The sequence below is a fragment of the Trichoderma harzianum genome (assembly GCF_003025095.1).
Source record: "Trichoderma harzianum CBS 226.95 unplaced genomic scaffold M431scaffold_11, whole genome shotgun sequence".
NCBI classification, from domain to species: domain Eukaryota; kingdom Fungi; phylum Ascomycota; class Sordariomycetes; order Hypocreales; family Hypocreaceae; genus Trichoderma; species Trichoderma harzianum.
This window is the reverse complement of record NW_020209259.1, coordinates 161,824-189,713: the sequence shown is the minus strand read 5'-3', so window position 1 is coordinate 189,713 and position 27,890 is coordinate 161,824. Positions and strand designations below refer to the sequence as shown.

General features: G+C 51.5%; 8 protein-coding genes across 8 annotated transcripts; 4 read left to right on the top strand and 4 right to left on the bottom strand.

The window, feature by feature from the left end:
* Positions 1–208: 208 nt before the first annotated feature.
* Positions 209–2,910, top strand: M431DRAFT_522549 (hypothetical protein; the record flags this gene model as incomplete). The annotated part of the gene is made up of 2 exons (XM_024920504.1): positions 209–803; positions 858–2,910. The coding sequence occupies exons 1-2, from the start codon at positions 388–390 to the stop codon at positions 2,908–2,910; spliced, it is 2,469 nt and encodes an 822-aa protein (XP_024771244.1). The 5' UTR covers positions 209–387.
* A 565-nt stretch (positions 2,911–3,475) lies between these two features.
* M431DRAFT_222278 (glycoside hydrolase family 35 protein) lies at positions 3,476–7,230 on the bottom strand. Its single transcript, XM_024913572.1, has 8 exons — positions 6,587–7,230; positions 6,276–6,525; positions 6,192–6,224; positions 6,040–6,135; positions 5,844–5,978; positions 5,701–5,769; positions 5,032–5,644; positions 3,476–4,958 (listed from the first exon to the last, which is right to left on the bottom strand). The coding sequence occupies exons 1-8, from the start codon at positions 7,102–7,104 to the stop codon at positions 3,619–3,621; spliced, it is 3,054 nt and encodes a 1,017-aa protein (XP_024771243.1). The 5' UTR covers positions 7,105–7,230; the 3' UTR covers positions 3,476–3,618.
* Positions 7,231–8,638: 1,408 nt separating this feature from the next.
* Positions 8,639–8,950, bottom strand: M431DRAFT_510718 (hypothetical protein). The gene has a single exon (XM_024919530.1). The coding sequence runs from the start codon at positions 8,913–8,915 to the stop codon at positions 8,682–8,684; it is 234 nt and encodes a 77-aa protein (XP_024771242.1). The 5' UTR covers positions 8,916–8,950; the 3' UTR covers positions 8,639–8,681.
* A 1,495-nt stretch (positions 8,951–10,445) lies between these two features.
* Positions 10,446–11,375, top strand: M431DRAFT_92966 (hypothetical protein; the record flags this gene model as incomplete). Its single annotated transcript, XM_024924424.1, has 1 exon — positions 10,446–11,375. The coding sequence occupies one exon, from the start codon at positions 10,446–10,448 to the stop codon at positions 11,373–11,375; it is 930 nt and encodes a 309-aa protein (XP_024771241.1).
* A 416-nt stretch (positions 11,376–11,791) lies between these two features.
* Positions 11,792–12,565, bottom strand: M431DRAFT_222250 (hypothetical protein). Its single transcript, XM_024913571.1, has one exon. The coding sequence runs from the start codon at positions 12,461–12,463 to the stop codon at positions 12,044–12,046; it is 420 nt and encodes a 139-aa protein (XP_024771240.1). The 5' UTR covers positions 12,464–12,565; the 3' UTR covers positions 11,792–12,043.
* A 2,011-nt stretch (positions 12,566–14,576) lies between these two features.
* Positions 14,577–21,623, top strand: M431DRAFT_484552 (hypothetical protein; the record flags this gene model as incomplete). The annotated part of the gene is made up of 3 exons (XM_024916208.1): positions 14,577–14,622; positions 14,791–15,972; positions 16,087–21,623. 3 exons carry the CDS (start codon positions 14,577–14,579, stop codon positions 21,621–21,623), a joined length of 6,765 nt encoding a protein of 2,254 aa, XP_024771239.1.
* A 1,017-nt stretch (positions 21,624–22,640) lies between these two features.
* On the bottom strand, positions 22,641–24,841 carry M431DRAFT_92965 (hypothetical protein; the record flags this gene model as incomplete). Its single annotated transcript, XM_024924423.1, has 4 exons — positions 22,641–22,886; positions 22,958–23,484; positions 23,569–24,532; positions 24,608–24,841. 4 exons carry the CDS (start codon positions 24,839–24,841, stop codon positions 22,641–22,643), a joined length of 1,971 nt encoding a protein of 656 aa, XP_024771238.1.
* Positions 24,842–25,804: 963 nt separating this feature from the next.
* M431DRAFT_222134 (hypothetical protein) lies at positions 25,805–27,253 on the top strand. The gene is made up of 4 exons (XM_024913570.1): positions 25,805–26,176; positions 26,283–26,484; positions 26,556–26,881; positions 26,952–27,253. Exons 1-4 carry the CDS (start codon positions 25,904–25,906, stop codon positions 27,111–27,113), a joined length of 963 nt encoding a protein of 320 aa, XP_024771237.1. The 5' UTR covers positions 25,805–25,903; the 3' UTR covers positions 27,114–27,253.
* Positions 27,254–27,890: the final 637 nt, after the last annotated feature.

Below are 27,890 nucleotides of genomic sequence, written 5' to 3'. Positions count from 1 at the left end.
CGAAGACGGAAGGAAGAAAAAAAAGAGGAAGAAAAAACTATATACCCGACTGCGCTACGCCCTCATCGAAACCTTTTTTCCCCATTGCTCTGCATATATTATTACTGTTGTTTTCGCCTTTAACTTCCGACTTGACGTTGAACTCTCTTACAATTCTCCTACAAATTCCCCTGTCGAGTACCCCATACATCCCCATGTTTTGAATTCTGCGCCCAAGTTTTGGAGAGACATGGCGACGGCTACATTCCACACCTGAGCATCTCACACAGCTGGCCTGGTTGTTGTTTCCCTCGACCCTTCCCCGCGATTCTCGCTGAACCTCCGAAAACATCACTCTTTTCCCCTCTCTCCTTTTTCTTCTAAATACCCACCGGGGTGATCTACTTGATGGGGAACACACCGTCGTCAGAGGCGCCTCGGAAGCCTACTCAGAAGCTATCCAAACCTCGAGCGGCTAGCCATGGAGCAATGCCGAGACCGCAGAATCCTACGGGAGCAGCTGCGTCAAGCAGCACCCGCATCTCAGAATCATACCTTGCGGCCTCTATGCCATTCTCCTCAAGGGATTCACAATGTGGCAGCGATGCAGCACAAGAGCCTTACATCGAGAGACTGTATGAGCCCTCTAGACGGTTATCTCGGCGAGAGTCTGATTATATGCGGAGCCCCGTTCTACCAGAATCACCCATAACAGATGCGAGATCGCACTCTTTGTATGCAAACTCGACGGTAAGCAGCCAGATGCGCAGGACGAGCTCCGTAATGTACAGCAATGCTGAGCGGCCTCTTACGCGGACGCAAAGGTCTGTTCATGTTGGGTTCCTTCAATCGTTCTTGTGAAACTGACAGAAAACTAGCTGGCATGGCAATCGCTTGGAAAGGGGTTCGTCGATGCAATCCGAATTGCTGCAGTTTTACGCTTCTCAGCAGCTGCCTCGGTCAAGCTCAGAATTCTTGCAAGAGCTCCAGGTAGCCGCCATGAACAGCCAAGTTGGAACGCGCCAGAACCAAAGGCGGAGGCAGAGTCATAGCAGCCAATACCAAGAACGGCGGGCTTCCACCATTGCGGGCGCCTCACTTACGAGAACAACCTCGGACCTGTCAATCTACGCTCCAGTGCGGCGGCGTTCTGTTATTCAGACGCCTGGCGTCGCTACCCGGCCAAGGCGAGAGGATAGGCTCTCGATTCCAGATAGGACAAGTTCTCGGAAGAGCCAGCCAGTTTTTGGAGATGGTCAGTATGCATTCAACCCTAACACTAAAGCGCCGAGACATCTTTCCATGCCTCCCATGTCCATGCCTCCCATGTCGGTAGGATTTGCACCACTGGAGCGAGCTGTCACTCCGTGCGAGTCGGATTATAAGCAGCTTGGGGGTATTAAATTTGGTTCTTTGAAGATTATGAACGGAACTCCCCCTTCAAGCCCACCAGACAAAGCCAGCCAGCCGCACTTTGGATCGAGCGCCGAGCCGCTGCCTGAGGATTCAGGGCTTGACCTGAATATGGCGCGCCGCAAAAATCGTCACACCGTCATTGGCTCAGGAGCAGAATCTCGAGCTTTGGCCTCCATCTCTGGTTTCAACTTGAGCGAAAGGGGTTCCCAACCGTCAAGCCAGATAGCAAAGCCTTCTGTGGATGACTTGATGCCCAGTCCGCTGTCAAAAGTTCCCAGTCCTCTCTTGGGTTATTCCGACGCTGAAGATAACGAAGGAGGCTCTGGTGGCAAGGGCAGTATCGGGGTTTGGAGATCCAATAGTGACTTCAGTTCGACGGCGTCATCTGAAACTTCGCACCGGGCATCTTCTAAAGCGGATAGTGGCTACAGCTCGAATGCTTCGGAACGCTCATTCCCGAGTTCGAAAAGTATCGATGACAACAGCTACTTTCAACATAACCAATCACGACGACCAACCTTGGAACAACCGACAATGTCACACATGATTACTTCCGATAGAATTAATAAACACAGCAAGCTCTATAAGCCTTTTGTCCGCTTGGAAAGGGAAAGAGAGAGAAACAATGTCCTAGCAAATGACACGGCGAAACAAGCCGTCGAATCTGTTTCTACCTTTACAAAGTCAAGAGCGAAACGCCATGAAAAACACAACAACCCAGCCTTGGCATCTCGTTCAGCTTCGCGCAAGATGGACGCCAGCAGCGCAACCCTCAACACCATCATGAGCGTTGACAACCTGGTTTCCCCTGATTGCACTGCGCATGTTCATAGCGTCATCGAGGCGGGTACTGATTCGGATGGGTCTAAATCGCTGAAGAAACGACGTTCGCTACGACAAGTTGCTGAAGCAGCAACATCAAGAATGCCGTCCCTGAGTTTGACCCGTCGGAAGTCTGCTGCAGGGAACGTGGGTTCCTCGAGCAAGGTCGACGCAGAAAAGAGAAAACGGGCGCTTTCACTAGTAAACTCTGCGGCAGCGAGCAGCAACAGCTTGTCTGCTCAGTCGGTGTCACCGACTACCCATTCATCTAATCAGCAGGCCAAAAGCTCTTCTCTTAAAGACCGATCATCAGCACCAGAACTACGAGTTACGATACCGGACAATAAAGCTCTCAACAAGGGCGCAGGAAACCGTTCTTCTTACTCAACCACTGGGGCACCGTCGCCAAGGACTCCGCGACCCCGTGGCATCATGGATTCTGGTGTCCCACCACCCATTCCGCCACAGTTCAGAGAGCCAGCTTTTGGCTCGTCTCCAAACAACTCATCCGGTTGGCCGCTTCTTGCTCAGCCTCATCGTTCCTGGGATGGAGCCCAGGCACAGCGAAGGAAAGCTGAAGAGGCGCAAGCCGTCCGGCGCAGCGGACATGGTTTGCTCGAAAGCCCTATCTCTCCGAGACATAACCAGCCTACGCGCGGTAATCCCCCGACTTATAGGGGAGTTCGAATCTAAAACTGTCGTGAGGCAGGTATTAACATCATATTTATAATTCTCGACCGCATATGGATTTTTTTTGAGTACTTGAAGCATCTATTTTTATATCCTCCAGACTCTCATTACCGAAACGGGCCATTGTTGTTTTTAACACGTACATATACTACCACTGGGGGTTTTCTTCTTGCATTCGCTCACGGTATTGATATTCATACTTGTCGACTCTGGTGTTATTGTCACACATACCCGTCCTCTTCAAGACGACATATCCTCTCCTTTATGTCTTTTCATCTGCGGGCACAGAGTTCTATTCTTTATTTCTTTTCTCTCGTTGCCTGTTTCTCCTCGAGCACACAGTCGAATATTTTTCTTATATTTGCTATTTTGGCGGGCATTTCTGTTGCGTCCATAGCCACGCGCCTTGTATATTAATTCAAGCATTGCTTTCTGGGACTCAACACACGAGATTTTCGATACCCTTTCTTTTGTGGGCTATCTTTGCATACTTTTGCATTTGAGAAAAGAAAAAATTTCTAGGGAAAAAATTCTTAGGGCATATTCGCGGTGGAGGGATACTATTTGACATTTTACTTTGGGCTCAGTCTGGGCACCGTCGGGGATGCTGGACATTGTATTATTAGAAGCTCGAATTAACATGACTTGATGATCTTTCTTCAATTGTGCACATTTTTAAGAGAAGACTAGTCTTGTGAAGCAAACAAATGCTTAGTACGCTCCATATCTCTTCTTGTATGACGGCCCTTTGACTAGCTCTACCTTGCTCCTGCTCGTGAGGATTGGCGATCGGGCCTTGAGTTTCAGCCCTGGGACTTTGGCACCGTGGCTTTCCAGTGCCCAGAGTGCAACGCCGATCCAATTATCACCATTGTAGTTGAGAATTCCCTCCGGGACGGGAAACTCGGTTTGAGGGCCGATATTACTCACGTATTTACCGTACTGGAAGCCGTTGACGTACAACAAAGCACGATAAGGCGCCGCACTAGTGGTGTTGTCAAAGACAAAGGATAGCGGGACGTCGTACTTGTCGGCGGGGATGTCGAGATGTAACTTGGCAGTGTAATAGGCAATGCCGGCGTGGGAAATGCCTTTGTACGGAGAGCCGCGGGAGAAGGCGTGAAGCGGAGGAGACGGGAGGTGGAATCCCTGACGCTCGAAGTAGAGGCCGCCCTCGTTGAGAGGGCCACGGAAAATATCGCGGTAGTCCTCGCCGCCGAGGTTACCGGTGAGTTTCCAGGGGGAGATGGGTACGTGAGTGCCCTTGGAAGAGGTGAGTGCGTAGTCGATGATGCCGCGAGGGGATTTCATGCCATCGAGGCCAATGTCCCAGTTCTCATGGAGACCCGTGGAGTCGACAACGATGGTGAGGGTGTATCGCCGGCCTCGGATGAGGTTGTTGAGCTCATAAGAGGAGTTGGCGCTTTCTGCGGCGTCAAAGCCTTTGAAGGAGCCGATGAACCGGTCGTTGAGCCATACGGAGCTTGCAAAGGCGGATCCTCCTTGAGTGGTGAGCGAAAGCTGCTGTTGCGCAGTGGACGCTGTGAAGCGGCCGCGGAAGAGGAGCGTTCCGGTATTGAAGCCGTAGTCTGAACCGTATAGCGACACCGGTGTCTTGAGAGGTGCGATGGAGTTGTTGGTTGTCTTGTGGTAAGCAAGCTGCCAGTGGGAATCATCGTAGTTGCTGTGAATTTCTGGAAGGGAGTCTAAGTGGTACCATGTAAGTGATGATAGCTCCGGGACCTGGACATCTGGAAGGTCAATGGTTGGGTTGGTGATCCAGTCTCCGAGTTCTGAAACTGTGTAGTCTAGCTCTTCTCCATTGACGACAAGCTTAGAAATACCATGTGGGATGCCAATGATTTCTAGCGGTGTGGTAACGTTGAAATCCGCCTGCAATGAGAGAGCTGAGCCTTGGATAGCTACGGAGCGCACAAGATAGCCCCCGTTTACAATGACAGCAGCGGGATTCATCAAGGAACTGCCGTAGGCCGGCTGATTGCCGCTTCCAGGGAGAGTGGGAACCCAGTAATTGTAGGCAGAGTTACGATCTATAGCCGACCATCAGCATTTATTTCAGAATACAAGACACGAGTGAATACTGTTGCAGGACATGATACTTACCAACCATATGGATGACCAAATCACCCAGTTGGATAACTTGCCTGGACGGGGAAGCCGTCCACTGAAGAACCAGAGTCAAATCCTCAGAGGTGTGGATGGTAACACCGTTTCCTTCAATCTTGTTGACTTTTGTAGCTTTCGTGCCAGCAAATGGATTCTTGACAGCATACTCATGCAGCTCATCTGTGCCGCCGTAAAGAACCAGAACTGTCTTATTGGCAAAGGCTTTCCATGTAAATACCTCTGCAGTTGAATATAGCAGAGTATAGTTTCCTACGGGGTAGTCGGTGACGTGAATCTTGGAGTCTCGACCATTTAGAGTAAGCGAGCCGCCTTGCTGAGGGATGGTGATTTCTCCATCAGAAGTCGGTAGCTTGACTGTATATGACGTCGATTCTGTACTCGAGTAGTTTGCATGGCGTACAACAAAGAAATTACCGCTTTCTTCTGCCAAGAGCGGTGTTATCGCAATGTCTTGGTTGTCGCTGTATACACCTGTTGTTACGTTGCCTGGAGTAGTGGTCATATATCCAGGAGAGACTTTCAAGAACTGGCCTTGCAATTTCAGCTCTGAATACTTTTCTCTGTCGACTGTTCTGTCCTCTCTGATACTCTATCAATCAATTAGCATTCGGTCATTTTGAAGCTATGGCATCTCATAATACTAACCGATCCGTAGTCATATGACGTATAACCGCCAGGGTGGCCGAGATTGCCCCAGTTGGTGCCGCCAAATATCTAAATTGATTGCGTCAATAATTTTTCCCTCTTCACTTGCATATAGTGTCATGCGCTGATGGGAGAAAACATACCATGTATAGGTTGAATATGGTCACACCAGCCGCATAATTATTCTTATAAAAGACTCTCTCAAACTCATGATTAACCAAAACAGAGCATTGTTCGAAGCCCCATCCACCGAACGGATCAAAAGAACCACCTTGGAACTATCTTGGGTGTTAGATGGTACTAAAGAAGATAATATGCAACGAAGCAAACAAGACCTACCTCAACAAGAGAAAATGGTGTACTTGGACTCTGACTGAGATGCGTTTGATGATATGTTGTAGGAAGCCCGTTTTCTGGCCAGGTATAAGGATGGGCCTATTTAGGTTGGTTAGTAACAAGCTTTCACACGGGGGACGATTCCCTCGACATACGCAATCAAAACCAACGGGATAAGCATCGTGGCCCTGTAACGAGTTAGCTTAATGCTCTCAGTCACATCTCACAGGAAGATATACGTAGATATCTACAGATCCAAGACCTGTGCCAGGGGCGCTTGTGCCGCCGGGGAAGGCATCATTGTTGATTAGGGGGACAACAATGCCAGCATTTCGTGCCTGGTCAATAACATATTGGAAATATGGTTTGTTTGGAAACACAACGCCCGCATTGCCGGCGCTATACTCGTTCTCTGGCTGATACAGAATCACCGGCCCCCCGTTTGTGATTTGTGCCTGTGCAATGATTGAAGCGATGTGTGCCATATAACTACATGTAATACGTATTAGCCGAAAAAAATTAGTCGTCTTCAGAAGTTGGTTAGGCTCACTTGTCTGTGGCATGTAGATAATCAGGAGCATCAGTTCTAAGAATGCCCTTGACCCTCTGCAGCCAACCGGGAAATCCGCCTCCTGACACTTCGGCATTGATATAAGGTCCCGGGCGAGCCAGCAAGTAAATGCCAGCCTTGGTAGCAGCTTCAAAGAAAGGCTCCAGGTCAAAGATGCCATCAGCACGAAACTTGCCTGGCTTGCCTTCCAAAAGCGCCCAGTCCACATAAAACGATACCGTGTTAAACCCAAGTGCCTTAATCTTCTGGAACAAATCAAGATACAGGGACGGCACGGGTAGGCGAAAAGGGTGAACTTCGCCAGAGAAGATCATGACTCGCTCCCCATGGACATAGAGAGAGTATTCGTCCCATGTGACAATATCCTGAAGCGGCCCATTTCTGCTGTCGAGTATAATCTCACGAGGTCGGCCGCCAGGGATGCCAACTCTCGAGGCATTGATGCCTGTGAGCAGCAGCGCAAACGCCGACAACAGAGAGTCTGGCTTCATTTTCATGACTGTATTCTCCCTAGTCCTTTCTCTCTCTTTGCGTCCTCGATGGACAACACCCAGAACCCCAACTGGACCGCGAGGACGGTCAATTTATGCTTTTCTTCAACCCAAATCACCATGCCAATCACATCTGAGGGGCTCGGGACAAAACCGAAGCCTTGGGGTTTCACTGCATGGTAGCAGCGTTGCTCTCATAGTAAAATCCGTGTTAGCCAGTGGTCCATCCGATGACAGACCTGGTAGATGGATTGATGGACTAAACGAGATGAGATTTAGATCGCGGGGTCGGAGGTGAGCGTGTGCCGTCATTGGAGCGCGTGCTCGGGATTTCTGCTGATTTTTGCCTATAACAAGAAAACATGCGGTTCGATGGATCATTGTTCCGATAATTCCTTCGACATCGTCTCCCAGGCTTGGTCATCACAAAGGATCGTCAGGTTTGGACTGACCAAATTGAATTTTCATTCTCTAAACGAAGGGTTTATCATGTGATGTTTCTACGAAAGCGGCAGCTGCTGGTCGTTACTTCCCGTGACAATTGCTTGTATTCGGTCCTCTCGTTCCCGAGGAAAGGAAGCACCTCTGAAGGACTTTTACTTGCCTTTCTCTGTTCCGGAGTAATTTGATGCATTTCCACTTTGGTTCAATTATTTTAGAAAGTGTCGATCAAGTGCCGGAATTCGCAAAAGTCCGCCATTGAAAGCAATTGTAGATTCTCTTTGTTCTGGGTTGCAAATCCTCCTGACGTCATGGCTGTCTCTCATTGTCTCATCTGAAATAGGCGTGGCCCGCGGATACAAGATACAACCTCCTATTTCCCGCGCTGGCCTCTGCCATTCAACCATTTAGTGCAGCGGCCAAAAAAAGCGGCACTAGAAGGAGCTTCTTTTTAGGGCTTTGGAGACTAGCAAACTCAATTGAATGCTACCCTTTTTAGAACTACAGCAACGTCAATAGCTCCAGGGCTATCTATCGTACCTCTATCGGCCATGCATATGACGGGCTTCCTGTCAACAATATCGACTTTGTCCATTTCATCTACCTATCTTCATTACCCATTAGTCTCTCCTTCCTGTTCTGGGATATGACAGTTTCACTGTAGTGGTCAGTGTGAAACAAACTGACTGGATAATAAAACTTGGCACTATTTAGACTACATAGTAACCTTTCATCCTTGTCTTATGCATGCTGCAATGGCTACAGTCTCGTGCTCAATTATTACTGGGGCCGTAATGAACGTCAAGGGCAAAGGGTACATGTAGATTACAAACGAGCTCCTCTCTCTTATTTTCTCCTGTTTCCAAAAACGCAAAATCGCCCTTGATGATATAATTGATACGAGTGTTTTCAAGCTTTTCAAACGATGCATAAACAAGGCTCGTCATAACTCGGAGCTATGCCGAAGTTCTGTCGATCGGAGAGACGCCAAGTTGGCCAAGCTAGCCGGACAAGAAAGACGTGGCTGTGCAATACTGTATGATTACCTGTACTCGCAAACTCCGTCCACGTTCCGTTCCTTGATCGAATCTTGTGGCTACTTGCGGCCTCGCTCCCTGGGCTGTGTTGAATTTGTCCGGGACTTAATCTGCACAATTGCTTCTTGGCAGATGGCGCACTGTGCTGGGGAGCATACGTAGTGCGTGCGGGAGCTGCAAGAGGACGGGAAGTCGTACGAGTACTCCGTACAGAGGGCATGTCTTGCCAATGAATCTGCTCAACTTGCGGGTAGTGCAACCGAGCATTGGTCTAGCTGCAGCACTCAGGAGAGAGGCAGCGTGCAGAGGCTTGCGACGATTGTCGCACTGACTCGGCATTCGATGAAACCCTGGGGATCATTGGGCAGGAGAGCGACGTGTCACGGTCCCGGCGGGTATCGGGAGCAACAAAGAGAAGAGACGACAGGCCACAGGCGTCAACACGTTCGTGAGGGCGCCAAAGCACGAGGCCATTCGGGTTCCATTGGATCCGTACGGAGTCGTACGGATTGCACGGCGTTTACCTGCCTGCGCACAGCATGTTGCGCGTACAATACAAACACCATGCAAGCAGGCATTTTGCACAGATCCATCATACGGAGGCACAGTGTGTGAAGCCACAACTCCAGTCCAATCCAAACCATTTGGACTGGGACGCGCATCCAGCCATTGGCCAGTTTTGTATCAGTGGTGCTTGCAATTTCAAGTTTGGTCAATCAGGCACAAGAACCCTCGATTTGCTGCTGCTTCTTGCGCACGTCCAGTCCATGGATATGTTTGGAACATGCATAGCTCTGTGCAAAGCAGAGGATAAGACAGCTGAGCTAATTTTAGCTCGCGCTAGAAGCAACACAGACGGCTAGCGATTGCTAACGTCTCCGGCAAATGAGATGAGATGTGATGATGGTCGTCTGCTCACGACTTGCTCTGGCCTGATATCGATGCTATCGCGAAATACCTACTGTAAATCCATAGCCAAGCAATAACTCTATTTTATATTGATCCCAGGCACCGTACTGTACAGGCATATCGTAAAGTCGCGTGACAGACAGCTGCTGAAGACCCTGAAATTGAGAGCGCAGACCAACAAGAGTCCGCAGCACAGCACCGTAGGAGGCCACCCGTCTCGCACTGGCTGGCGCTGGTCCACAGGGCAGAAGATGGCGGAGGCGCAGGCCGCTACAGCGAGCTAGGCGGCCTGCCCCGAGAGCCCTAGTCCTGACATGGCCGGCACAACAAAGCGTTCGGGTCGTTTCTGCCATCCGCGCACAGTGCGCCAAGTGCCTGGCATTGTGGCACTGCGCTGGTGGGATTTTGGGGGGTTCCTTTTCCCGCTGGCCGGAACTGAATACGAGCTCTCGCCGGTTTGTCAAACCCTGTCACCTCAATATTAAAACACTCTCGTTTTATCCTCACTTCTCAATCCTTCTCCTTTTCGTCCCTCGTTTTGATGCTTTTACACACCCCGAACAAGGCCTTTTAGGTCATCGCTTCATTTCGCATATCGGCGCCATTCGTTCTTTCCACCTACCATCATACAAACGCACCTTATTTTCTTTCATTCTTACTCTTTTCGTCCGGCCATCCGCTCTCTTTGTCCTGGCCTCGTCACCGGGAGCTTCCTGACAGTAATTCGCCCGTCTAGCCTGCCGTCTTGTCCATCAAAAGACAAAGCGCTAGGAGGGGAGAACCCCAGTATCGCGTCTACCAGCCGCCCTGCGGCTTCGATTCGACTCAACTATCCATCAATCTCGACGTCCAAGGCAAGCTTCGACGAATCCAAATCAACCAGAGCCCCGAGTCTTTGCTCTGCGTCAACTTGAACTCAGCTCTCTCCTTCGTCTACTCTTACGCTACGAGATATTCATCATGTATTCTTCAAGGCTTATTTCGGTGCTGGTCGTGGTGGTGTCCATCCTCTGCATGGCCCAGGCCACTTGGTGGGACAACCAAAAAGTTCACCACCGTGGATTGATTCGACGAGCGGATTCCCTTTCCGGTGCTCTGAATGACTTGACCGGCTCTCCAAGCCCGAGCAGCCCACCCCCAGCATCCTCGACTCCATCACCGCCACCGGCCCAAAGCTCCAGCTCTTCGTCTGCTGATTCTACATCCTCCGATGAAGGACAATCAAGCACCTCTGCTCCTCCATCTTCTACGCCACCTCCGGACTCATCTTCTTCTACAACCCCTGCCCCTGGCAGCACCACCAGCTCTCCTTCTTCCACCTCGGCTGGTTCTACCACTGCTCCTTCTGACTCGACCACACCTTCTGCCTCTGCTCCATCCACGACGCCTCCCCCCCAAAGCACCTCGTCTAGCGATAAGGGGAGCAGCGAGAACAAGACAAGCGCCGGAGGAGACAACAAGGATGGATCTTCTGATAAGTCGGAACAGCAAACTACCTATGTCTCAACCAAGGTCGAAGTTGTTGTTAAGACCAACTCTGATGGCTCTAAGCAAACCCAAACTACCACGACAAGGACCACCGAGACAGCAGCCCTCAACGCCGAGAACTCCAAAGCTACTGGCATGTCAGTTCAGACCCGTAACACTATTATCGGTGTCGTCGTCGGCGTTGGCGGTGCCATCATCCTCGGCACCCTCATTCTGGTCGCCTTCCGAGTCTGGGGTCGCAAGAAGCATGCCGAGGAAGCCGATGGCCTCATGGCTTACAACGCCGACATCGTTGCCGCCGAGAAGTCTCCCCGAGGTAGTTCATCGGGTGGCCAGCGGAATCCGTTCCAGTCGACGCTGGAGAACTACCACCAGCCAGTAAATGCTTCGGCCAACTTTTAAGATTTTTTTGGGCGGTGAGATTTTTCTTTTTGCAGCTGTTGCGGCATGCGGATATGGTCCACCCCAAAGCATGGGTTACGATGTATGTCGAAAAGATTTGACAGGCGATGCTGCAGACTTTTGGAAGAGAGCGAGAAGAAGGATTAAAAAAAGAAGAATTCTGAGCGAGGCTACTGCATAGCGAGCCCTTTTATTTTTCTGTTGCTTTGCATATAGAATTGATACTGTTTATAGGGAAAGAAAGCGTGATACCTACCTAATTACTTGGAACACTGAATATACACATTTTTTTACGTCTCATGGTCTCATGTCTAGCTTCCTCGTTTTGTTTCATTGTTCGAAGATCTGGGTTTATGATGAAGTCAATCATGGGTCTAGACAAACTGTTGTACATAATCATGCTACGACATTGTCGCAGCTGTCTCTCCCTTGGAATGTCTGAAGCACAATGGCTACGTGGAGTTGATTCAAGTATTTGCTCTTCCCACAATGGGGAGAGGTCTTGCTCAGATTTTCGAGGCATTGTTTCCAGAGACATTTCACCCCGACCTGGCAGGCTCATTATGGGTTTCCCTTGTGGCGATCAAGTGGGCAAACTCATCCGTAGACCTACCTTGGTCTCTCTCCCTCTCTTGTGTCCTCTTTGATGGTGAGGCTCTGAGTAGACGTCAGCACGGGATAATGCTACCCAACTTCCCAACCACGATACCCAAGGCAAACACAATGCATGGAGGCTCGGCAAAGGGCTTTTTCGTCCGGTCTTCTCTTTTGCTTCGAAAACAAAAAGCTGCAGCCCTGGACACATATCCCTGGCCAGATGCCGCGTCTCTCTCTCTCTCTCGCTGAGGCCCAGCCAATGGCGCAGCTCCAACTGGACAATGCAAATGCAGGACTAGCCGCCGTGATGCATCGCGAGCGCGTCGCATCAAAGTGGGCTGCATTTCGGGCAGCCGTACAGGTAGTAATCGTGTCTCTTTCCGCACGCCCTCTATTATTACGGGCACACTTGGCACACACGCTGGGGGGGACCAATTTTGCTGTCGTTTTTCATCTTTTCTTGTTTTTGTTCTAGCATCTTCGCTGCTCATTAAATGGGCGCAGGGATATTCCCAAGAGGTGATTGCGCTAAGGTCAATCTAAAGATTCCCCCATGCTCCGCAAAAAAAAACAACCTACACTTGGGATTTCCCTTCAAGGGCCTGGGTGTGGCACGAAAGTTTCGTGACGGTGGCTCGTTTTTTTGTATGCGTAGCCTCGTCCCGTGGGATTGTGGCCCCCTGCTATTTGGGTCTTAGCTCCCGAGGTCTGACCCCCGAACCCCTGGAGCTAGGGAAGTAGAGGTACAACAGTGGTCGCTGGTGGAGGGAGGAAAGTTGGACATCGAGATGCTGAGAGTTGACGTCTTTTCTTTTCGTAGCATGAATGTGTTGACGCAATACTTATAGAAAGCTGCTCGTAGGTATGGATGAAAATTGCTTAGGGTGCCCGAAACGGCATGGATGGTCATGAGAATCAAGCATTGATCTGCGCAGCACGTGAATCGCTTTTGTATCTCAGCGTGACAGCTTTTAGCGGTCATCATTCGAGGTGAGTGACCTCTCGCAGCAGCCGTTTGGTACACGGTCTCGGAGTACCGTTGCCTCTTGTGCTAGCGCCCGGCCATTAACCATAGCCCAAAAGCTGCGATTCTACGCAGACGCTGCCAACACGAGCGCTCTAAAGGCCTTGGCGCGTTATCTAGAGGTACTAAGGATGAAAGTAGAGGCATCTCTGGTTCATGCTTAGCACGGGGTTTCTTATTTAGCAGCTCCCACTCAGCATGGGGAACGAAATGTCAATAGTACGAGTGCTACTTTTGGGAGCTCCAGTAAGCTCAGTTTGGCAAGTCATAGATGATTCTCTTTTTTTACCCGAGCGTTTCGAGATGTCTCTCCACGTTTGGTACGTGTGCGCATCGTACAAGTACGAGGACCCCATATGTGCGTAGGTACCGGATACCTCTTCGTTTTTCATGGCTGCGGACAAGCCGCTCGTCACCGCCAACAAACTCGAGCCTTTTTCAGCCATCAACTTGACACATCTTTGGGTTGACAAGCTGTATTGCATGGCGTCCACATTGCCGCATATGGTGGCGTTTTGTCTGGAAAAGTCCAGAGCTAGGATATTGCGTTGTCGGTAAATTGTGCGAGCAAGCGGACTTTTGTTCTTTTGGTGAATTGACTCTTGACTCAGTTATGTGACTATTAGTACTAGCAGTGAGACCTGTATTAAGTGCCTCTTTATGTCCCCATCACATCACGTCTAAGTACCTCTACTATGAGACTCGTACCCCGGACCTCATAAAAATTCTGGCACTGGTGGTGATGCTACCTGCGAATTTACGCAGTATCGTCATGTGCTAGTGCTGCTGCCGCTGCTACCCTCCGTCTCGACTCCATAATACGGGCATATAACACCTACTAAATAATATGGAGTACGATGTGGCCTTACATACATGCCATCGCAAATAGGGCCTGGTCGCAATCCGTCCAAACAACTCACGCCCAAAGCAGGGCGCTGGAGCTGCTTGTTCGCTGTTCGCTGGCCACTGGGCCACGACACCTGGCCTTGCTCGTCGTGCAGCTGCTCACTCCCCTCCTCTCTCTCTCTCTGCATCTCTTGCTGTCCAATCTGTCTCCGGCTTCTCCTCTCCTTCACCCCAGACCCGCCCTCTCAATGTGGCATCGAATCGTCCTGTCTGCTCGTCCCGGCGCTCGTTTCATGTTTGCAAGGCTGTCGAACTCGCCGTCTCTGGCCTGACCTGCTGCTGCTGCTATTCCTATTCCCGACTCCCGATAGCCAGACGAGACCAGATATTGATACGATACGCACACACACACACTCTTGCTTGCACTCACACCCGCGCCTTTTTCTGTCCCCAGTTTCCGTTTCCCACCGCCCCCCCTTTTCTTATTTAGTTCCAGGTTTTAATACTGCGGCGGCTTGTCAACGCGTCGCGTATTTTCACCCCCCCAGACGGCCACCCGCTGCTGTTCTTTTTTTGTGGTGTCCCTGGCAGCTTGACTGGACGGTCGGTTGGACGGACGAGTAAGAGTAGAGGGACCTCGAGTAGGCGGATGTTGAGAATCAGCTGCAGGCGAACACGTTTTTCGTCTGCGCTGATCTCACCTGGTGAGCAACATCTCCAATCCGACACACGGCATGGGGGCCCGCTTCATATGCAGCAACACCGCCATGTGCCTTAAAAGTGCAGAGTAGCTAATTCTCGTCTTCTGTTTTTCTTTTGTCCCCGTATAGAACTTCGCTACGACGTCGTCTCCAACTCCGTCGTCGACAATCCCTCATCCTCCTGCTGCACCTGCGCAGGACGGCCCCGGAGACTCCAGCGGGGGATCAAGAACGCCCACGTCTCCAGCCTTGTCGACTGCTTCTACGGCCGACGACGAAGACGACGACCTCGGATCGTCTCCCGTCTTTCCTCTGCTTCCCGCCCCCAAGCTATCCGAACGGGCTTCGGCAATCTTGAGGGCACCTGCTTTTGATCTTCACGATTTCCAGGTCGACGACGACGACCAGGACGACAGCGACGACAACCTCGCTTCTGACGACGAGCAGTTTGGCACCGCCAGCTGGGGTTCTCCCTACCTGCGCAGCGACCTCAACCTCCGTCGCCAGACTCAGAGCTACGCCAGCGACGAGTCCGAGAGCGAGGGGTCCGAGAGCTTCCCCATCCACTCCTTGGACATCAACACTCCTTTCTTGCGCCCGCCGCCTCTTCTCGTAGGGGGACGACCGCAAACCCCAGCACCGGCACCGTCGCTCTTACCTACCAGTGCCGCTGCCGCCGTTCTTGTGCAGAGGGCCAGACGTAGGAACAGGGGACTCACCGAGGGCTGGATCCGCACCCACACCGCCGGCGTAGACCAGAATACCGAGGCTCGACTCTGGTTCAGCGACGGAGACAGCAGTGAGCACTCTTCACTGAGCGGCTCAGAAACCGAGTATTACCGCCGTCGAGATCCTCGAACACCGACGCCCTCCGGCCGATATAGAGCAAAGTCTCGATCCACCTCTCGATATCCCCGCGCCATCTCTAGTATCGAGACTCTCAAGGCCGGCGACCCCACTCAAGCAGATATCGACGACGAGATGGCAAGCTCGGCCGCCACTGAGACGGGCTCGGTTGTAGCCCTGCCTATCCCAGAGCACCGCAGCGATATGGCGCCAGCTGAGGCTGAGCATTTCACCATGCCTGCCATCAAAGTCGCAGAGAAGCCTTTGCCTGGGGAACCGCCTATCATGGTACCCCGAATCAAGAAGAAGGTACCATGGAAGGGCAAGAACATCATGATTCTCATCCCGCGAGATGATGAGCGTGGTCGCCCGGGACAGCCGCCGCTCCCACTTCGACAGGACGAGATTGAACGCATGTTTGATTCATGGACGGAGCTTGGATACAATGTAGACGGTTTCGACTTGCCGGCCGAGGAACACATTGTGGGCAAGTCCCAAAGCAGAGAGCTCTGGCCTAGTCTTGAAGATTTGGCGCAAGAGCGCCACGACCGGGATTTCACTGTAGTCTTGCCAGACTTGAATGGTGAGTTTCTTTTCTTCTTCTCTTTTGGTCTGACGGCCTTGAGTTTATCTTCTCATTTTTTTATCCTTTTCATGTTGGAGGATGATGATGACTAACACAACCACTTACTCATAGCATGGAAGAACTACGTCAATGAGTTGCAAGAAGCCAAGCTTAGAGCCCTTGGCGTCTCATTTGGCGGCGATGAGCCCGATGCTGCGCCCTCAATATCCTCACAGCCATCTCGCATGCCCTCGGCTCAATATCCTCCGCTTCCCTTCTCTCCTCCAATTCCGACATCTTCAGCATCCAGCAATCATGCGATACCCGGCTTCCCGTTTCCGTCACCTTTCATCCCCGGCGCTGCGGCCGCACAGAGCCCTGGCTTGCCAACGGGCGCTTCACCAGTTCCTTTTGGCGTGCATGGCAAGTTTGGTACACGACAGTCCATCTCATTCCCTGCCAACAACTCTCCTTTCCAACAGCCACCTCAAGGATGGCAAAACCAGGCTGGCGTCTTGCAAGGCCTAAGTCCTCTCGACTCGCCGTCCATCATGAGCCTCAATGGCATGATTTCTCCCCAGTCTCCTTACGGTATTGATGGGTTCAACCAGGCTGGAAGCCCGGCGTTTAACCTGCATCAGAGACATCAATCGCTGCAATACCTGCCGCAGCAATATGCTAGAGCGTCACCTCGCCTTCAAGACGTTAGGGAGGATGAAGAGGAGGAAGAACAACTGGCCAAGAGCCCTTCAAAGACTCCAGAGCCAACACAGCGCAATGCTGATCAACTGCAGGCTGAGATTGATGATGCGGAGTATCACCTGGAAGAACAATTGCGTAATGAGTTGGAGCACGAAGACTATAATCCTCAGACCAGAGCGGAGTCCATCAACCATCAGCCCTTTGTGCCTGCACATGCTCATCAGCCCTCCGCCGGTGGCTTTGCCCAGGTTGAGCATTTTGCCAACGAGCCTAGCAAGCCTCTCGTCTTGCATCATCCACGACCTCACAGCCGTGGACACTCCCTTACGCAAAACTTCTATCGGGACAACGATTCTTCTGAGGATATCAACCAGAGCGGATTCCCACCATTGAACGACATTCCCGAGACCCAGCGTGTTGACGAAGCTTATGAGGAAATTCAAACCAACCCTAGCAACCTCGGCACCCCGATACAAGACATTGACTTCGCTGCGGCCTTTAGCCAACACCAGAAGAACATGTCTGCTTCAAGCAACCCCTGGCAGGACGCTGTGTCACTCGCCAACGGCGGTGGCCAGCATTCAGCTCAAGATAGCAAGTCATCCTTGTCTAAATTCAATGTGGAAGCGCCAGAGTTCAAGTTCAACCCCACCAACACTTTTACTCCTGGCCTTTTCAACTTCTCTACCAGCAGCTTCCAGCCTGCAGCCTTCCATGCTGCTCCCTCCGAAGACATGGATCAGACTCCATTTGGAGTCCCGCCACAACAGCCCCCGGCGAGCAAGATCAACGTCAATGCTCCAGCATTTGCTCCTGGGCAGAGCGAATTCAGCTTTTCCTCGTCCGGGCCCAAGTTCCGACCTGATGCTCCCGCCTTCACACCTTTCCAGTCCCAAAATAACTCAGCCCCAGCCCCTGTCGAGTCTAACAACAAAGGCTTCCCGAGGCGGACTGATTCTATCTTTAACATCAACAATCTCAACATTGCCCCTGATGATTACATCACTAAGAAGTCTAAAGCCGTTCCTATCTTGAGGCCCTCTAGTGTTACGTCTGCCGACCCGTCGGCGGCATATGATGGCGACGTGAGAGACCCTGACGGACGAGTTGGCGACATCTCTAGAGTCAAGAGGGCCAGGAGTGCCAATCTGTCTGATTCCGATGACGTGCCTCTCTTTGCTGATCAACCAGACGATTCTGCCGAGGACTTGATCGAGGAAGAAGAAGAGGAGGAAGAGGAAGAAGGGGAAGAAGAAGAGACTGCAATGGTGGAGTCATCGGTTAAGGAGTCACGAAGCATTGCTGGGGAAGGCTCAGTTGATGGAGAAGCTGTCTTGCCCGCTGACACTTCCATGTCATCCGTTGACCAGATTGACACCCAAGTTACCACTGCCGCGCCCTCTGAGACTTCACCAGCTGAAGTATCTGCGAAGTGGACCTCGTCATTTGAACATACGCCTAGGCTTTTGTCAGTGGCTACCCCTGTCTCTCTCCCCGAGGAAACTGAACCTCGCTCTGATGGAGAAGGACTCTCCGAATCCACACAGCCTCAGGTTCTCTCTGCTCCTGAAGATCCTCGACTGCCGGATACTAGACGCAAACTTACTCCCAAGGGCCTTGCTGGGTCTCGTTTTGCATTGCCTAAGCCGTCAGGCTTGGCTGCTTCCCGCTTCGCAGAACCGACTCCCGCCCCTACTGCTGAGCAAGATGATGCCGAAGTTGAGCTGGTACAAGAAGATGCTAGCACCTTGAACCCCACGCCTACCACCAACGGTGAGAGGCGCGAGCCTACATTTGAGGAGATTGACGCAGTCATGCAGCGTATGGAGATGGATCATTCTCAGGGCATTAACAAGTCCATTGAGACATTCAAATATCCTCAGCCATCTGTCGAGATCCATGACTCGTCTGAGGAGCTACATATTCCTTCGGATCATGCACGTGAAGGAAGGAGCGTTATTCCGCGTCAGTATACCGATGTACCGGACAATGTCTCTCAGCCGATGCTGAGTACCGAGCTGGAAGATCCGTTTGTAGACCCGCCTTTGAGCGCCCAGGTCATCAGGCGTGGCAGCACGTTTGGGGATGGCGAACTTGACAGTGAGCCCGTCAGCGATTGGGAAGGCGCCTTCTCTGAGGATGAACACTCGAAACTTCAGAATCGTGCCCAATTCTTCGACGGTCGCGTCAATGAAGTCGTCGGCACTCTGTTGGCCTCCAGACTCGAGCCTCTTGAGAAAGCCCTGCTCTCTCTCCAACAAACTTTCTCATCCAAAGACCAGCGTGCTCCGTCTTCTCGACGCGACGTCCGTGGCGGCTCAATGGAGTACCAAGAAAGTGATGCTGACGACGAAGATGAAGAACCACTTCCTCGTCGCTCAGCGAGTCCCAAGAGAGACCGTAGACTGGATCAGATTCGCTCGATTGTCGTCGAAGCTCTAGCTACGCAGCAACGTAGCCAGCAGGTCACCACCATGGAAGCTAATGAGGATGTAACACTGCTGAGATCCCTTGATGAGATCAAGGACCTGTTAGTTTCGAGTGCCAGACCTACGCCTCGCGATGATGGCACTTCTGCTCCATTTGAGAACCTGCTTCAAGCTAAGCCCGATGAAGGGCTTGCTGCCCAGATTCTCGAACTTCAGGCAAAGAATGCAGAGCTGGAGCAGCGACACCGCCAAGACCAAGAGAAGCTTGAAAGGGAGATTGCTGAGCGCAGAACCGCAGAAGATGCAGCGGCTGAGCTCCACCGGAAGTTGCAATCCGCGGAGACTCGGGTGGAAATCGAAATTATCAACCGTAGTGTATTCGACCAACGTGTTGCTGATCTCGAAGAGAGGCTAAGGACCCAAGAGGATGCCAACGAGCAGGAAATCAAGAACAGACGTGTTGCCGAGGATAACCTGTCCGAAATTCAGCGCCTGTTCCGCAACGCTTCTGAAGAAGAGGCTCGACTTCGCGAAATGGTGGAAGAAAGAGAACAGGTCATCAAGTCACTTGAGCACTCTGGCAGCAAGACTACCTTGCAACTGACTACGTTGGAGGCTGCTCGTGATAATTGGACCCATCACCAAGCTGAAATGGCAAACAGGATCAATGTCCTCGAAGCCGATCTGCGCAACGTCCGCCAGGACAACAACACGTGGAGAGCGGAAACTGAGCGGGCTGATGAGGCTGCACGCCGTAGCAATGGTGAGCTTGGTCATGCTCTGGATGAGAATAAGCGCCTTCACAAGTCTCTCAACAACGTCATTTCTCAGCTCGAAGAAAACGAGCGACTTCGCGAGTCGTGGCGTGCCAAGTTCCTCGCTCTTCAAGAGGATATGGGCCAGGCTGCCCGCGAGGTCGCCGAAGAAAACGCGCGACGCATCAAGAGGGACCAGGCCATGTTGGCACGCCAAGATGTCTTGGAAGCGCGGCTGCAGGCTGAATCTAAGACCAGAGAACGCCTCGAGGTTGAAATGGAGCGACTCCAAGACAATGAGCGGGCTGGTATGCGTGCTGTCAACGAGTGCAACCGCCTTGAGGAGATGCTTTCTGAGCTGCGCACCGAAAATGCCAAGCTCCACCAGTCTTCTGCTCGATACCAGCGCGAGTTTGAAGAGGCTCGAGAATCAGGGGCCAGCGAAGTCAAGAGAACTCGCATGTCTCTGCAGACTGAGCTCGACGCTGCTAACAACCAGGTCAACGTTGTTCGTGAAGAGTACGAGGAGCAGAATGCCAAGTTGCGCGCTGAGCTTGATAATCTCAAGCTTGAGATTGACACTGCAAAGGCTCAAAACGAGATGCTTCTCGAGGGTGCTCAATCCAGCAATGCCAGCGAATTAGATGAACTCAAGCGCAAGCATCAGAACGAATTGGAGGACATCCAAACTCGCTATGAACGCCAAGTCCACAACGCAGTTGAGGATGGACAGCGAACAGAGCAGCACCTCTTGGAGCGCCTCAGTCTGTCCACGTCCAAGACTGAACATTTGCAGGACCGCATCCTTCATCTTGAGGAGAAGCTCGAGATTACGAAGCAGGCCGCTGCCGCCGCAGCTCAAGCTGCGAAGTCGGCTGGCGTTGACTCTTCTTTCTTGAGCCCTACGATGGCGAAACCAGCAGAGCGGGTTGAAATGCCGGAAAAGATTTCCCCACAAGCTCTCCGGGAATCCATCATGGTTCTCCAAGAACAGTTGCAGGCTCGCGAACAGCGCATTGAGGAGCTTGAGCAGACTGTCGCTGAACTTGACCCCGACTCTGCGACCAAGATCGCTAAGCGGGACGACGAGATTAGCTGGCTGCGCGAGCTTCTTGCCGTGAGACAGGGAGATCTCCAAGATATTATCGTGGCGCTCTCAGGAGATAGGTTTGACCGCGCCGCCGTCAAGGATGCTGCCATCAGACTCAAGGCCAACTTGCAAATGGAGGAACAAGAGCGTGAGAGGGCTATGAATGGTGGCTCAGCCATCACTCTCCCCAACATCGCTCAGACCATCCAAGCCGCAACACCACGTGTAGCGCAAACCATTGCTCCCATCGCAGCTGCCTGGGGCAATTGGCGCAAGAGTGGCCAGTCTAGCTTCCGAGGCCTTTCAGGAGTGTTGAGTTCGCCCGCTGTTACGGGCAATTCCACTCCCTCTAAGAGCAGAAATGACTCGATGCAGAATGGCGGCATCATGAGCGGCCTTCTTACGCCTCCAGCTACAGCGCTTCGGCAGTCCCCTACCCCGGACGGCCGCCTGCAGCCTACCGCGTTTTCCAGCACCGGACGGCGATTCACAGGCCAGAGTGTTCAGGATCGAACACGCCGAGAGTCCAACGTATCTCATCGATCTGACAAATCGCACTTTCAGGATATCCCTCATCGACGTCTAGAGTTGGCGGCTGAACCAGTGACACCTCCCATGGTACACCAAACTGTGTATGATGAGGACGCGCAGCCTGGAGATTTCGACGACCATGATTTCTTTGAGGAGGATTAAGCCTGCTGTGCCGCGATGACGGAGAAGAAGATGGCATGAATTGCCGGAGGCTTACTCGAGCAATGTTTTATCATAACCTGAGACGAGACGTTGTTCTTTATATTTATCAACTTTCCTTTGTACCTTGTTTTTAACGCTTATGCCCGCTATTTTTTCACTCGAGAAGAAGAGATATATACTACCCACGTTGTGATTTGAGATGATTCATCCCCCAAATCAATACCAGACTGCGATTACACACAACCCTAGAAGAGATACCCCTTTGGATTTTGTGCTGTTTGTTTGATATTCACATGGTTGAAGATACACGCAAAGTTCTAAAAACAAAAACTGAAAAAAAAAAAAAAGATTGTCCCTCAGATTGGTATACACATATATAACACGACACCAACAATTCACACAAACATGAAAAAAAGAGAGACGTTTATATTGCAAGTGTTTTTGGCGGCTGATATTGGTACATATTATTTCTTCTCAATTACTGTTACATTTCGATCGTCTTTATACAACTCTGGCGCTGGCCTTTTGCCGTGTTGAGCTTTTTGATTCTCTTTCTCTCTTTCCTTTTCTCTCTTCTTCTCCTTTTTTCTGTTCCTACTTCTTGTTTCTTTTTCTTTTCTTTTCTCTCTTTTTGATACGGCATGGTGGGAGGGATGGATATGAATTTCGGGTCGCTCATTTCATGCTGCCTAGTGATTAATGTGACTCAAAAAAAGGGGGTTGAAACGACATGGACGCACGGAATGGATTAGTCGGAGCCGAAACGGCAGCGGATGCATAGTATGGAACTAGTCTGCAGACTTATAGTATTAATGGACTAAATGAAGCTTGCAATGAGATTTTTGAACAACTATTTTGCTGTTTTTGGTATCCTTGCTGCCAATTAATTATGTGACGTTGGTTAGAGGGAGAACGTGAACAATAAGTTGTAGTGATACATATTAACTCGTATTATATCCAATTACCAATACTAGGATAAGGCTTTGTCGTCTACTCATAATATTTTTGTTATACATATTAATTGCTGCTCAGTAGCTTTTGTACAGCCCACTTGACTGAAAAGTTCCTCAGGTCAGAGTAATGCTGGCCAACTCCCACAAACACGACGGGCACGTTGGTCGCGTGGACTAGACTGACAAGGGTACCAACCATGTCGCCGACGGTGTCGCACTTGGAGATGATGAAGCCGTCCAGGGCGCGATCAGAGCCAAAGGCCGCATTGAAGTTGCGCGCTTGGGCAACAGAGTCTGTTCCAACAAGTGCCTGGGTCGATAGTTAGTAAATGAACGACATACTCGATTAAGTGTAGGGGGAGATGTGAATCCACAACGTACCTCGCCAACCATGAGAATCTTATCAGGCTGGGCAAACTTGGCAAACTTCTCCAGCGAAGACATGAGTCTCTGGTCGTTGTGCCTCCGCCCAGCCGTATCGATGAGCACGACGTCGTAACCCTCCTGAGCCGCATGGTTAACAGCGTCCTTGGCGACGGCAGCAGCATCCTTGCCGTATCCCTTTTGGTACAGCTCGACTTTTCCTCCTTCTCGGGCCGTCAGCTCCTTGAGGTTTCGCACGTGCACGGCGAGCTGCTCGACGGCGCCCGAACGGAAAGTGTCGCCGGCGGCGATGAGGACCTTGTACTTGTTCTGCAGCAGGAAGAAGCAGATCTTGGACAGGTTGGTGGACTTGCCGACGCCGTTGACTCCGACGATGGAGATGACGTAGGGCCGAGCTTTGCGGAGAGACGTGATTGGGGGAGCTGTGATGGAGTCGATTTCGCGGAGAAGATCGAGGGATGAGGTGGGAGTGAGCATTTTGGTGAGAGACGACTCCATTGCCGCCTGGATCTTGGCGTTGATACCTATGGTACATGTAATTAGTAACCTTTTCGCAGAGACAATGTGAAGCAACAAGAAAAAGGGGGGAAACAAGTTTCTGCACTCACTTTCAAAGTTTCCAGTCTTGACACCAACCAGCTCCTTTTCGACACCTTCGCAGAGACGAACGGCTGCTTCGCGCGCCACGTTTTTGCGCAGCAAATGATCTTCCATGCCCTTCATGGCCTTGTCGAGATCCTCCTTAGTCAACGTCTTGCCGCCCACCACATTTCGGAACAGCCCACTGATGGCATTGACTCCAGAGCCCAAAAGACCAGTCTTGGTGTCTGCTCGCGCGGCCTTCTCGGCCTTCTGAGCCTCTGCCGAAGCCAAAATGTCGTGCACCTCGTCTCCCAAGTCCTTGAGAATGAACTTGCCCTTGCTTGTGGATCCCCAGGTAGACGACTCAACAGCATCCAGAGCACTGGACCGCCCAACTGCCTCAGCCTCCGAGTCACTTGTGAGACTAGGCCGGGAATAATCCAGCTGTACATCGTCGTCTTCCTCGTCAGCGAAACCATCGGCGTTCCATTTGCGGCCCTTCTTCGTCGCCTTGGCGCCCTTCTTCAGTCGACTCGAGGCCAACGCCTCGTCTCCAGACGACGCAGGCGCCGAACCAGAGTTGTGGGCCTTGCGGGCTCTTCTGGACATCTTGGCCACAGGGCCAGCCTTGGCAACAACCAAGTTCCCGGGAGTAGAGGGACGTGAAGCGTTGGGTGTTTGGATAGGCGTCGAATCGGCCGATGTGGTATCATGGGCAGCGGAGCCATTGGGAGCATGGCCTCTGTATTTTAAACCTGCTGCCGCGGGATGGGAGGCAGATTCCTCGTCTATAGGACTTATAGACCCGACATGACTCAATTTGTCTAGCTCTTTCAGCTGCTGGTCGAAATATTCACCAAAGGAATGGCATTCGACGAGGGTGGTATGGGGCTTGGTGAGTTGTTCGCCGTATAGCTCGACAAAGATGGTTTTGATGTTGTCCACAAGCTTATCGACCCAAGACAAGTGCAGCAGAGAACGGTAGACAACCTGATGTAGCAAAGTGATTAGTATACTAGACGTATGTGCAAAACAGTACTTGCACCGCCCAGATGATGCGCATACCACAAAGATCAAGCCCAATTCCTTGACAAATGTCCATTTCAGAGTGTGTTGATCGCTTCTATAGGCTGGATTGGTCGCGGCCGACTGCGAATCGGTGGGCGCAATGGTGCCCGTCTTTTCCTCGATAAAAGTGTCGGCAATGAAATTGTTGACGATGGAGGGGCTGACGGGCGCATATGTCCTGGACCAGAGAACCACGCCGGACGTGGTGAGAACCTCGAACGCATCCAACATGTTGAATTAAGGAGTCGCTGTCGATTCGGGAGGCTTGAGACGGAGTTTGCGACCTGGGGAGAGGCGTGAAGAGAGGAAGAGAGTAATGGTGAAAGGAAAGTTCAGGGAAAAGGTGTAGGTGTAGTCATCCAGATAAACGATAAGGAGTGGAAGCTGGTGGAAGTGCAAAGCAACGAGAAGAGGCCAGCAAAGACGTCCCGACCCTGGCAAAATCAAGATGCAAAGCGATGGTAAATATGTATTATAAGAGAGATTTAAAAATCCCACACCGTCTTTGTAGAGAAGAGGCAGAGGCAGAGGCAGACACAAAGAGTCGGGTCGAGGCGCAAGTCGAGAGACCACTTTGCGCTAGCAGTTGTGAGGTGGCGACAAAGTACTAGAGACAGACACGATACGAGATAGCAAGATGCAAGGCACAATCAATCAAGGCGAGGCAGTTGGTTCTTCAGCTCCCGCGCATTTCTACTACTTGTCGATTAACTCCATCGGTAGCCGAGGCGTCTCCGAGCTGAATCTGGCCTCGTTGCAATTCCACAATTACAATTACAATCACAATCCATATTCGGATTCTGGAGTACGAGTACGCGATGGGGATTCTGCTCTAGCGATTGATGGCTGCCGACGCGGAATGACAGAAGCCGGATCACGTGTCAATGGGCTGGTGAAATAGTGTAAAAAGTGCCCTACAACTCCCTAGAGGCCACGTTATAGCACTCAAGAGGCCCGTGGCGGCTCTAGTACCCAGTACGGGGCCTGTACCTGGACCGAGCAGGGTCCCGCGCGTGGCTGCATGTACTCGGAGGTACTCGCCCCCTGCAACGCCCCCAATGCGCGCATCGAGCTCAGCGCCTCTAGCAGGTGCATGTATGACGCTGCAGCAGCCAAGTCAACCACATTTCAGTTCAATTCCAACCTGGCATCTCGAACATCGCCATCTTCACCTCTCTGTATCAGAACCAGGCTCTCACCAACCTCCTCCCCGCCTCGACGCGCCCTCGCCTCCGAGCTGAAAAAAGCATTTCCTTCTCTCGTCTTCTGCCTTTTCTTTTCAGCTCCAAAAACATGCATCGGGCGGCGCAGTCCCCTCCGTTGCACCACCCGGTGCCGCAACACTTTTCCACGGTTCCCCAGCTCCGATCACCGCCTCCGCCTCCGGGGTCCGCGCAGTCGCAGCAGCTCGGCTATGGCGGGAATCCGTACCAGCAGCAGCAGGGCGGCAACATGGGCAATGCCTTTGGCGCATACGGCCAGTTCATGAACGATCCCACGGCCCAGGTGGCGGCGCAGTTTGGCCAGACGGCCTTCAAGCACGGCCAGGAATATGTGGAACAGAACGTGTGTCCATCATGCCCCTGTCTCCGTCTCCGTCCCCCGTCTCCGTTTACTCGGACGGAGTCGTTTCTTGTTCCCATCCAGCTAACCTAGGTACTCTGCTTCACAGATCGGCCGTTACGTCAATGTTTCCGCGCTCAAGTACTACTTCAATGTCTCCAACTTCTACGTCGTCAACAAGCTCTTCCTGGTCCTGTTCCCCTGGAGGCATAAGCCTTGGTCCCGTAAACAAGCCGTGGGAGCAAATGGCCAAGAGCTGCGCTATCTGCCGCCGCGAGACGACATCAACAGCCCCGATATGTACATTCCAGGTCGGTTGCGCGCATCGAATTACCAGTTATATGCAAGGGAACGGTAGCTAACATGAACATGCTCGATATAGTCATGGCATTGGTCACGTATATTCTTCTCTCTACTTTAGTTGCCGGTGTGAGGGGCAAGTTTAACCCTGAGCTTCTTGGATACACAGCAACAATCGCGCTCGGCGTTGTTATTTTCGAAATCATCGCGTTGAAGGTGGGATGCTACCTCCTGAGCATCTCCAGCCAGTCCCAACTACTTGATCTGATTGCCTACTCTGGCTACAAGTTTGTTGGCATCATCGTTACCATTGCCATTGCCGAGATTGTCAACGGCGGCAAGGGCACCGGAGGCTGGGTCGGTTGGTTGGTCTTTATCTATACTTTTTTGGCCAACTCCCTTTTCTTGGTATGCTACTACATTGGTTTTCGGCACCCATTTCCCCTGACATGGCAATACTAACTGACCTGGTATTTAGATGCGATCTCTGAAATACGTCCTTTTACCTGAAACGGCCACAAACTCTGGAGGACCTATGCAAACCGACACCCGGGTGAAGCGAAACCAGAGGACACAGTTCCTTTTCTTCTATTCCTACCTTGTCCAGCTGTTCTTTATGTGGCTTCTCACCAGGCCTTGAAACTGATTTGATGGGGAGAAAGTGAAATAAAAACAAGAATGAGGCGTCAAAGAGGGGCCTTGGCTTTTGCATCTATGAAAGAAGAAGAAAGGACGCCATAGGATATCACGAAAGGCGTTAGACACGGAATAAAGAGGTCAAGCTGTGATGTGCATATATGGTATGGACCGGCATGGAGGCGTGAGGCTGGCGCTATCGGCGGCGTTTTGAGGGTTTCCGCTCCACTGCGGGGGTTAGACTTGTTCCACTTAATTATTCACCAGACGACGCTTGATGCTTCTCATTGAAAAGAAGAAGAAGCCTTGGTTTGTCCAGGAAGAGATGAGGAGAGGAGAGGGTCATGCGGGTGTTTGCTTGGAAAGGGGCCACGTTTCCGAGATATAATCAGCTGAAGCAGAAAAGCGGCAGAAGATACGAAAGAAAGCAATCTACACTGTCCGTAATGACAGGTGTTCTTATGTGAAATGTGAAATGACATGCTTGGAAGATGCCGCTGTACTCGTATTGGAGGTCGCATTGATCACGACATGGCACGGCTCTCTTTTGCACGTGTTGTCAGCTATATTGAACAGCTTGTCATCACGAATTGCTGCTTATAAAACCGCTGATTTAGGCTTCAATGGAGTTCCGTAGGCCTGGTGGAACGCAACACACTGTCATCGCTAGTGCTACTTTAACGTTAGTCAGTGGCTGTTAGATTGTGCGCAGGATTGCTCCATCCGTCGGTTTTTATAATATTCTAATCCTGCCTCGAATTTCTCAAATCCTCGACGCAAA

Coding starts and splice junctions, on each gene's coding strand:
- M431DRAFT_222278 (XM_024913572.1), bottom strand. CDS start 7,104: ATGAAAATGAAGCCAGACTCTCTGTTGTCGGCGTTTGCGCTGCTGCTC. Junction 6,136..6,191: donor ATCCCGTTGGTTTTGATTGC/GTATGTCGAGGG, acceptor CAACCTAAATAG/GCCCATCCTTATACCTGGCC. Junction 5,770..5,843: donor CCATATTCAACCTATACATG/GTATGTTTTCTC, acceptor CAATCAATTTAG/ATATTTGGCGGCACCAACTG.
- M431DRAFT_510718 (XM_024919530.1), bottom strand. CDS start 8,915: ATGCCGAGTCAGTGCGACAATCGTCGCAAGCCTCTGCACGCTGCCTCT.
- M431DRAFT_222250 (XM_024913571.1), bottom strand. CDS start 12,463: ATGAGCAGCGAAGATGCTAGAACAAAAACAAGAAAAGATGAAAAACGA.
- M431DRAFT_222134 (XM_024913570.1), top strand. CDS start 25,904: ATGCATCGGGCGGCGCAGTCCCCTCCGTTGCACCACCCGGTGCCGCAA. Junction 26,177..26,282: donor AGGAATATGTGGAACAGAAC/GTGTGTCCATCA, acceptor TCTGCTTCACAG/ATCGGCCGTTACGTCAATGT. Junction 26,485..26,555: donor CCCCGATATGTACATTCCAG/GTCGGTTGCGCG, acceptor TGCTCGATATAG/TCATGGCATTGGTCACGTAT.